Source organism: Rutidosis leptorrhynchoides, chromosome 1, assembly GCF_046630445.1.
Source record: "Rutidosis leptorrhynchoides isolate AG116_Rl617_1_P2 chromosome 1, CSIRO_AGI_Rlap_v1, whole genome shotgun sequence".
Classification (NCBI taxonomy): Eukaryota; Viridiplantae; Streptophyta; class Magnoliopsida; order Asterales; family Asteraceae; genus Rutidosis; species Rutidosis leptorrhynchoides.
The window spans coordinates 554,288,980-554,299,925 of record NC_092333.1 but is presented as its reverse complement, the minus strand read 5'-3'; the positions used below and the strand labels follow the sequence as shown (position 1 = coordinate 554,299,925).

The 10,946-nt window shown below is 34.2% G+C and overlaps 1 protein-coding gene across 1 annotated transcript; it reads right to left on the bottom strand.

Annotated features, from left to right (window-relative positions):
- Positions 1–1,251: 1,251 nt before the first annotated feature.
- Positions 1,252–10,162, bottom strand: LOC139843702 (protein ROOT HAIR DEFECTIVE 3-like). The gene is made up of 23 exons (XM_071833847.1): positions 10,060–10,162; positions 8,498–8,647; positions 8,320–8,386; positions 8,130–8,232; positions 7,978–8,048; positions 7,811–7,874; positions 7,659–7,724; positions 7,529–7,576; positions 7,377–7,439; positions 7,220–7,276; positions 6,973–7,131; positions 6,826–6,894; positions 6,660–6,751; positions 6,078–6,156; positions 5,778–5,943; positions 5,456–5,580; positions 3,335–3,597; positions 3,127–3,223; positions 2,447–2,602; positions 2,222–2,326; positions 2,031–2,125; positions 1,845–1,941; positions 1,252–1,353 (listed from the first exon to the last, which is right to left on the bottom strand). Exons 1-23 carry the CDS (start codon positions 10,160–10,162, stop codon positions 1,252–1,254), a joined length of 2,397 nt encoding a protein of 798 aa, XP_071689948.1.
- Between the last annotated feature and the right edge of the window lie 784 nt (positions 10,163–10,946).

The following is a 10,946-nucleotide window of genomic DNA, read 5'->3' as shown; positions in this document are numbered from 1 at the left end:
TGTTTGATGGTCCAAGGTCTTAACTGACATCAGATATATCGTTGTAGAAGACTCCCATGGTCTCAAAGCTGTTCCAGTCCAACTACACCTCTATCAGTCATTTTAATTTTTTTGTATAACAATCATTAATCTTTTACAAATACTAAAAAGGGAGACTTGTTCATCCTTCTTTACATTTTAATACTTTTGTAAAACCCATTACGCTAGGTCAAAGTTCATTTAGCCCCTTAAAATATAATCCTGAAGAAGCTTTCTTTAGCTCTTCGTTTAGATAGACTCGATAGAGCGACTGCAGACACAGGTCGTATTCGAACTGAACAACATTATACTGTTTCTCGAGTTTGTCCCACTTTTACATTCCAGTTACCAGGTCTTAACCTAATGTAATTTGATCCTATGTTCTAAAAGGTACACTAGTTCTAGACGCTTTTGTTCTCCTCCCATAAAATTAATTTAGAACCCTTCTTTTAACTACAATATAATTCATAATTCATTATTCCTCACTGAGTCCACTCATAATCAGTCCAATGCCTTAAAAGTAGCCAGATTTCAAGTTGCTTTCACTTGATCACCCATTTTTACTTTTCAATAATCTCGAATGAGCGATGAAACCCCGAATGAGTGTGGCTGGGAAGATAGACAAAAAGGGTTTAGTTCCAAGAATTGACAGGTTGAGAGCGTTAACTGCTTTAAGGATGACGGAAAATAGATTTGTGAAGGCGTTTATTTGTTGTCACCTTCTCGAGACTGCACAGGAGTTGATGGAATGTTTTGTAGACACCAAACATATCAGACAATCAGGTCAAGAATCGAAAAAGAATTCACATAGAGGGTAATGTATTCTACTTGATGCGATTCGTTCAAGGAATTGGAACACTGAATCATGTTTTAAATTATTTTATTGAAATAAGATTAGTTTATTTTAACTCGGTTCATCAAGGAATTGGAACCCTGAATCATCTTTTAAGTATAGCTAAGGTTGTACAGATTGTTGAATAAGATAAACATACACATTTGTACAATACATTGTAAAGAATGAGGTCGATTTTACTAAGAAAGATAGAAACGAAGAAGAAAATTCACGAAAATAAACTGGATTATGTATTTATGTCCTCTACGTTACACTTGTGATCAACGTAGTTGCTTGGACATGTACCTAAAAACCCGACACAAATCATAGTTGTAAATTCAACTGGATTATGGACAGTGAAGTCCATTACCGGATGAACCAACTCATAGTGCTTTGCTAATTTATCCTCGGATTGGTGGCCGTTGGCCCTCGTCTGCAAGTCTTCTAAAGAGGTTCAAGATTGTTGGAATAAGCTTGGCTGACAACGAGAGAAATCCACGAAGCTGGAGGCACACATCATTATAAAACACAAGTCACCCGAGGAAAAATCAAGTTCAGTTTCCATTTTTTTAGATGACTGGTCAAACTGGGTTTGGGTCAAAAGATATACACTTTCGTGTGATCGAAACGGTCTAGGTTGAGAGTTCAGACAACTTGCAAACATTTATAGTTATAAAGATTTCATTTTCAGTTTCAATTATTTAAAGAAGACTTATCTAACTTTTAAAAAAACATATTTTAGGATGTGGTTATGGATTTAAACAAACTTTGAATGACTTTCAACCTGTTTGAACCCCTTCCCTATGTTGTAAAACCCTTAAGCTTATCCCGTTTGATCCATTACAGATAAGTCAAACTAAAGTAGAAATATGTAAATGGGTCAGAATTGCCACCTTAACACATGTTAGTTAAAGAGATCTTTTTATCATGTATTCATGTGTATGAGACCCATAAAATAAAAATAAAAACGACGAGGATGGTTGCTAACACGCACCATGCCATTTTGAAATTCGGAAGCTAGGTCTAGTTGAACCCATAGGGCTTTTAGAAGCAGACAGCCAACAAAGATAAATAGCAGGTACAAAGGATTCCTAAAATAAACAGATAACAGAAATAACTAGAATTCAGTAACAAATAACTAAAAATATAAAAATGGTGAAATGATGGAACCGAAAATAACCTCAAAAGAGTCATTATTTCATTGAATCCAAGCACAAACAATGCAAGAATAGCCCATGGAGGCGGTAGCCAGCTGCTATTTTGCTTGTTAGCTTTCTGAAAAAATATAAAAAAAAAATCGAGAAAAAACACATAGGTTAAGACAAGCCGTAAACACTAGAATTTTGGATACTGAGATGATTGAAATAGTACCTGTGCCGTAATAGCTTGAGTAACGGCATACTCTGTCTCCTTTTGAAATTGGCTCCACAACGATTTACATTGAACAGGAGTTATAAGTGTTTTCGAAGCTGGAATCTGGATGTAAATAAGTTAATCGCCAAAGTATTCATTAATTGACTATTTGTATATGACAATTTTGTTCAATAAAAGAACAAATTAGGAAACAAAATAGCATTTACATAAATTTCAAGATACCTTTTCCCAGTGACTTGTAGCCAAAGGGTCTTGTAAGTTGGAGATCGTATCAGGGCCTTTGCTGGGTTCGGCAAAAGCACCGAGTATTATAATCTCAATTTTATCACCATAATCCTCTAAACGAATTGCAGCCACCACAGAAAGCAACTTTAAACACTGAAAGATTTATATTTTTATTCATCAACTTTTAAATTAAAAACTCGTGCCACAAGTTCAAGTCAAAAGATCCTAGTGTTAAGAAGTACAAGTAGCATTTTCGCACCATATAATTAGTAATTCGGTTGTGTTTTAACTCAAAATGGGTCAAATCAAAAGATTAAACTAAAATACAAACAGTTACTCGTTCAAACTTCAAACACATCAAATGTATTAAAGCCATCAAAGTTCATTCTTAGTGCATAAAGCACTTGAACCATTTTTTGTCAACAACTTAAAAAGAAAACTAAAAAGTTAGGTTTTAATATTGTTTTTGGTATCATAATTTACACATTAATCATAATATAAAATTAAGTGGGCACATAATGTTTGCAGGTCAACCCAACATAAACCAGAACGTTTTGAAGTATACAAAATACCACCCGTTTTAACCCGATCCCATTTGACCTTGACCTGTTACCGAACCCACCCATCTTGACACCTTTACTAAGAAATCAACCATCACGCAATCTAATCATTCTTACTGAAATGCGAGCAGTTTTATTTATTGCACGTATATCTTCCTTCCCGGTCCAGATCCGTGGCATTTGATCGTTATCATGGTTGAATAAGGTTGTAAACCTGTGTGCATTTTTGTTAGAATAACACATGTAATTCATTTGCAATAAAATAAAATAAATAAATTAATAAAAAACCATTTGCACTAATGCAGTGATATCAAGAGACTCATACCTTTCCTTCATGCGAAGTAGAACTTTTTCAGCTGCTTCTTTAGCCTTTCCTTCAACTACATCTATTGCATAATTCTCCAATCCTGAAAGTATATTTTTCTTTGCGTCTGCATCGATTTCGAAACCCGAAAGTGCACCAGAAACTTCAGACACAGTAGTTTTGGTCTCTCTTTGAATAAGTTTCCTGATTGCAGGCCAAGTATCAGAGGCAGCCCCATCTATAAGAGCATCCACCGGTCCATTTAGTGCCGCTTGTAATTTCGACTGCAGAAATATTTAGAGGTGCAAGAATGGCAGCTTAGATAACAGGTCAAAACGGGTATGAGTTGAAGTTGAAACATATCATTTTTGTATGGTTCAAACAGGTCATGTTGGCCTACACCTTAATCTCCATTATTGTGAATAACTGTTGTGTTAATAATAATAACAAAAAAGCGGTACAGTAAAAATGTAAATCTTTGAATACATGCTTTAGGATATTGTGGGCATTAAAAGTAGATTGTGGACGATTTTTAAACCCTACGATCCATCCATCTTATAGCTATTATTTGACCCGTTTGAAATAAAACCCAAACCAAATATATGCCCCTTCTTATAAGTAAATTGATGCAGTATTATGTGTGGATTGTATAAGCCCATATCCAACAAAATTAGGCCTAAGTTCAGCAACAAAGCAGGCTAAGTATTTAATTGCATTTGGGCGATGCGAATGGGAATTGGGTAATGAAGCGGTCAAAGACCAGCCGTTGAATTGGAAGCATGCTAGAAGTTTTCAACTTTATTTTTATCTAAAAGTTAGTTTAGTTTTTGTGTTTATCTTTAAAGTTTAAAAGTCTTACCTTGTTTTAGTTTTGTTATCTTTTAGTCAATATATATACATACTCCTGGCACGTATTAGAGGTAGTTAGTTGATTGATATTTTGTATTTTTGAAATAATATTACGTGAAGTAATATAAAAGAAGCCGTGAAGGTTTTGTTCAACCGAGAAGGTTGTATTTTTGTTTAAACCGAGAAGGTTTAATCAATATCTATCTTTCTGTTTAAGCCATCGATCCTTAATCTGCATTATGTGGTATCAGATTTCAGGCATGGCTAAACAAACTGAGTTCGAGAGATTGAATCGCAAGATTCAAGAGTTGGAAAACATGCAAAATCTCTTGCGTCGTATAGAGATGAAGCTTGAAAATCTTGAAATTTCAAGAAAGGCTCAATCCGATGACACTATTGATTCGGTTGATCAAGTTTTTAATATGGAGTATATTCCCGAACCTTTTGTGGAGGAATATACAACACCCATTTATGATACTTATTGTGAAGAAGAGGAGACAAAAGCGGGCGAGATATATACTACTGTGGCGCATTTGGTGTCGCCAATCACTTGTGATAGTGACAACAAAACAGCTAATAGTTTTTTTCGTGTGTTAGAAACAATTTACTATAACACGTCTCAGATTGAACTCCCGGTTCATTATAATAAATTCGCCACTTTTATTGCTCCTAATTTGTCATCATATGTCGGTTATAGTGGCGATGATGTAGACTCGAGGACGAGTCTTTTCGAAGAAAGGGAGAATGATGCAGTATTATGTGTGGATTGTATAAGCCCATATCCAACAAAATTAGGCCTAAGTTCAGCAACAAAGCAGGCTAAGTATTTAATTGCATTTGGGCGATGCGAATGGGAATTGGGTAATGAAGCGGTCAAAGACCAGCCGTTAAATTGGAAGCATGCTAGAAGTTTTCAACTTTATTTTTATCTAAAAGTTAGTTTAGTTTTTGTGTTTATCTTTAAAGTTTAAAAGTCTTACCTTGTTTTAGTTTTGTTATCTTTTAGTCAATATATATACATACTCCTGGCACGTATTAGAGGTAGTTAGTTGATTGATATTTTGTATTTTTGAAATAATATTACGTGAAGTAATATAAAAGAAGCCGTGAAGGTTTTGTTCAACCGAGAAGGTTGTATTTTTGTTTAAACCGAGAAGGTTTAATCAATATCTATCTTTCTGTTTAAGCCATCGATCCTTAATCCGCATTATAAATGGGTTAAAACTACCACATCCAGGGTTGATATACCTCAATAAATGGCGTTAAAGAAAGGAACTTTCATGTTATAATTACCTCATATTGAGTAGTTATATCAGAAATTTTGGCATTGCGAACATTGGCAATATGTGACTCGATATCTTGTGAAAATTTAGCCCTTACTTTGGACGAGTCCCAATCAGCTTGCTTGATGATGACACCTTTGGATTCAATGCATTAAACCCATAAAATGGCAATATAATAAATCAACTAACTACTCATGAATAAGTTCTTCCCATTTACTCATTAAACGGATAGTCATACTAAAATGGACTAATATATCCAAGATTTATGTGATCGTATCATCTTATGGTCATTTAAAATAATAATAATAAAAGTCGTACTTGTAAAGATTTACCTTTGCATTGTTCATCGAATGATTTCATTAATGACACCATACAATCTTGGGCAGCTACTTGAAACTTTTGTCCTTTATTCAAAGCATCTTCAAATGCTTTAATGAACTTTTCAAGTGTCTCAGACCTAATGTGTTGCAATGTTGATTGGTACGCCGGTTCGACAAGCTAAATAATATAGATGGTAATGACAATGAGAAAATTATTAGACACGCGCGCGCGCACACACACACACACTTTTTTGCAATTTCTACATTTCATTAGGATGAAAAAAGATGAAACTTTAAAAATTATGATGTTACTTGTAATAATTTATCTTCCAACTCTTTTCGTTTCGAATTTCTAACTCCTTCCTCAAAAAATGCAGCCTCTTGGTCATAACTGCAAAAAGAATCAAAAGAAAGTATATTAACTCCTTCCTCAAAAAATGCAGCCTCTTGGTCATGACACGGTTGGCCGGAGAGAGCGCACCGGGTGATGGATCCACTAATGTGTTATCTTACAAGATTGAGAATCGGTCCGGAAAAAATTCTTTGAAAGAGACAGTCAATGGTAAATTGAAAAGAGCGGGCCCTCGAGGTTGATTGTTGGGGTCCGTCAACTGTTCTTCATTTGGTTTCGTCCTTGTATTTCATGTATTTTTCGGTTTTTTGTTTGGTTATTTATGTTTGTAAGGTTTTGTTCGGGTTGTTAGGGAGACTCGTTTCGTTTATTGGTAGCTTCCCTGTTTCCCTCTTGTCCATCTGTACTCCTGTTGAGGGCGTTTTCCATTGGAAAACTACCTCGTTTCTATATGAGTATTCGTTTTTTTCGCCAAAAAAAAAAATAAAAAAAAATAAAGCATATACTTAAAGAAATGCATCAAAAAGTAGATACGCGCATACCCGACGAAGCATGTGTCAAGCAGCGAACTGATTTTCTTTCCAAAGTCAAGCACAAGTTGAGACTTTACGGTATCCTCTAATTCACACCAGTCCTGTAATTAAAAGTTCATTAGTGGTAATTACCAGAAAACAACCTTAAAATGATAATTATATATAAAATGTGAACCTTATTCTTTGCAAAGGCGGAGTACTTCTCACTGGCAATTTCTTCACATCGTACTGTGGCCACCATCACCTGCAGACATATGTTGATAATGTAATTGATTTTTAATTTTTTTTTTTTTTAAACATTAGTTTTAGTAAAATATTGTACTTTGTGAGCAGGCAAGTCAAGATCCCTATTCTCCTTAATAACTTTCCAAATTTGTCCGGCACTGAAAGTAAATCCCGAAGCTGGAACAACTCCCTGTCGGTCACCCGCAAGCCCTCCAGGTGCAATCGAATGTTGAAATCGCTTTCTTAAGTTAGCCACCTTCATTATCAAAATGAAAACTTTAAAAATAGAAAACACAAACTCTGTACTATTCATCAAGTATGCAATACTGAAATCTGTAGTTTACCTGCTCTTTAAATTGTTCTTCCTTTTCTTCATAACTAGAAAGAGCGACAACTTCAATCTGGTCATTTGATCGGTTGGATGTGAAAATATAATCAATTAAATTGTCATAGTTATTTACGCTCATGAAACTGTGATACGTGAAATCTTCGGTATCTTACATTAAAAAATGCACTTAGCGGTGTTTGCTTGTGGGCTTCTGGCTTGGGTACTGAATCCCAAATCTAGTGACAAAATAACAAATGTAAAAATCAACCTCGAGGCATAATTCAATAATCAGACGATAAACGGGTATAACTTAACATAATTTTACCTTCTGTATATCTTCCCTCAAAACAGGCTCTAAATTCTCCAAAGGCGTCTTTAAAAAACAAAATTACTTATAGCATCATTTTTAACAGACGATGGAACTTAATACAAGAAATGCCAATAAATCTACGTACTCTTGTTTTATCACGGATGACAAAAATCAAAGTTGTTTTGCGCGGACTAAATAAACGAGTCATGACCTGAAAATGAGAAATTCAAACTTAATCCATTTGCAAAAAATTTATCCATATAAGTGCAACTAAAGCAGGATAAACACATGGTGTACCTGGAATACGGTTTTTAGTAGAGGTTTGTTTGCTGCGTGCTCACGGCCAATATCATGACACCACCTAATCAAAAATAAATTCACACAAGAAAGGTAATAGTGTAATACTAGTTTACATGAATTACCAAAACATACATAAAAAGATAGCCAAACTATAGCACACTTACATATTAATTAGCACTATGTCTGAAACTGCAAGGGCAAAAAGTGCACTTTGTTTTTCAAATGCAGTATCATCCTAAAATTATACAAAAAATTATTAAATAACAGTAACCAAAGAATCAATGACACAGATGAAAAAGAAGTAACAAAACACAACCTCTCCTCGTTCTCTTCCATCGGTACCCTCGAGATCCATGACAACAGTGAAAGGTTCGATACCAGTGCATCTTGCCATCCATATACCTTTTGTAGTCTGCGATCTGATACGAATGCAGAACAATTTAGATCCCGTAATTAATTATGTTTAGATAAAAATTTACTAATAAGCGAATGAAACGGATGCATGCCTTCCTTTAAAAGCATCCATTTCCAAGAAGTTGGTATAGAACAGATGATTTAAAAGTGTGCTCTTCCCTGTTCAAAACACTAAATGTCGTTAGGAAAAGGGTAACCGTAACTACTGTGACAAATTTGACATATAATTTTCTTTCTGGTTATGTTTCGAGATTGTAGACTTAGACATACCACTACTTTGTGGGCCCATGATGGAAACAATTGCATAAGAAAGTCCACATTCAGAGAGCTTTACTTCTTTCATAAAGTTTTCAAGTCCAGCTGCATTAAAAGTACCATCCCCGTCTATGAGGTGCGTCGAGCAACAATCAGCAGCTTTGTCTGAAAAGAAACACATGTTCAAGTATAACATGATTACATCCATCTCATTATAATACTCCGTAGCAAAATGTGCGTTTGATTTATGTTAAATTTTAGTTTATAGTTTTGTTTTACGTCTGAACGAATAAGGTTTTACTTAGACTACTGGTAATAAAGGGGGAAGGGGAGTATTTTTACTCAGTCTGCGGCTTAACCAGATTATCTCGAATCCGTTCCCAACCCTTTTCCCTGGAAAGAATGTCTCTTATGTTTAATGTGAGAATCGTTTTCGCAATTTAGAACAGTACTCATATTTGCAAGTTAATTATTAATGAAAATGCATATACAAAATGATTACAAATACAAAATTTAATCCCAAACTAGTTGAGGTTATTGTAACTTCAAAATGTTTGACAACCAACAAGTGATCAAAAATGTTGATCAATAATGATACAACAATAAATGGACCACATTTGGCAGAAAAAATATGAAATGTCGCAGTTTTGATAGCATCAAATGTTATCAAAAGAATATAGACGTACGTGAAAGAAAAATGCTTATGTTTCTAAACATCAAACATTAATTTACATTACATGCATACTACCAAGGGCCGTGAATAAATTGATTTCATTTCATAATTCAGATTCACAATGTTATATATATACGATAGGAGATTGGGTTCATATCATGAATCGTGAAATTGAAGAACGCAAAGATTAAATGGCAATTTGTGTACCCATGTTGGAGTCCCTTGTGTTAAATCAAACAATGGTTGATCACAAAAGACATTGATTTTGTTAATAATATATTAGATAATGACGAATCGCAACGTTGTTGATGTGTTCTTGAGGAGGGCAGGGCATGAATGTGTTTCCTGATGATGGAGCAAATGATTCAGAAATTCAAGGGAATTATAAATATAAATTTATTATTATAAATATATAAATAATAAATATTTGAAGGTGAATAATTTTTGTTATCTTTTTATTTATTTATAAATTTATGTGTCATGTGAAGATAGCCTTTGGGCGATTCATAAAAATTATGAAATGCAACATCTGATTGTACTTTATTATTAACTAACCACTCTCTACTCTAGAAATAATTCTCATATGACAATTAGCGCATTACGGATGTACACTTTTGTAAGGTGTTAAAACAAAGATGACCAAGTGCGTCGATTTTTTGTTTAAAAAATTCAATATGCTCGGGTAAAAGATCATTAGAATAATCATAAGAATAATCATAAATACCTTGTAGGATACGTATAAATAATTGACTTCGCATCACACAACGTCTTTTAAACCTATATGGTGGATATGGTGGATACCTAGGCTCCTCGACAAAGTAGTCATCTCATAGACGTTGTGCAACACATTCACGACCTCTATAAACATGGACTCGTCGTTCTCGTGGGGGTCTTTCACTAAGACCTTCACCGGCTTCTCGATCCAGCACCTCGGCGTAGTTTTGCATCAAATTAAGTAATACTTCGTTGTTCGACGAATCATTACAAATAGCTAAAAGTGAATTCATATTGAAAAAAGTTTGAGAAATTTGTTGAAATATTGGAGAGCAAAAGATTGAATTCGGTGTGAAAAAAATGCATTGAGTTTGGTTGATATTATAGTTAGAAATAGTACTTTAAAATTATTATCATTAAATTATTAAATTTTATTTATCAACGATACTATATCTGTTATATTTATTGATTGTAATAACGTTCGGTTTCATGCCACCACCAACTACAATCCGTCACGTGGCCTACATGGCTACATGCAACCTTTCTTCTTTGTGCCAAGCCACAACAAGCCGGCTGGTTGAGCCACCAACACACCATGCCATGTCGTGTTGGCTCAAAGCATCTCTCGAACACGTGCGTTACAATACGTCTTACAATTGGTTTTAACACTCGTTACAATAATCTAAAAAATAAGCATACCTTGATCCCACCATACCCAAATATATATAAAGGGTCATTATCAAGAGGGAAATACTTTTTTTTTGGGCGGAAGAGGGTGAAAGTATTTTTTTTTTTTCGTTTAAAAAAATTCAAAAGATCACATGTAATATGAACATTTGAAAAAGATACTTTGTGATAAATGTCATTATTTGACGAAAAAACGCTCGAAGAAATAAATGATATCATGCATCATGAATAATGTTTTAATTAGAGTTTTTTTTTTAATCTTATGTGAAGTTTTTTTTCAAAATTTAGCCCAATTTAGAATTTAGAGTTTTGGGTTTTGAGTTTAGTCCCTAAACCTAAAACCTTAAACCATAAACTCAAAATCGTTCGTTTTAAAAATTCAATCTAAAC

Coding starts and splice junctions, on each gene's coding strand:
- LOC139843702 (XM_071833847.1), bottom strand. CDS start 10,162: ATGAATTCACTTTTAGCTATTTGTAATGATTCGTCGAACAACGAAGTA. Junction 5,581..5,777: donor ATTCGATGAACAATGCAAAG/GTAAATCTTTAC, acceptor TTGAATCCAAAG/GTGTCATCATCAAGCAAGCT. Junction 2,126..2,221: donor CTCAAGCTATTACGGCACAG/GTACTATTTCAA, acceptor ATATTTTTTCAG/AAAGCTAACAAGCAAAATAG.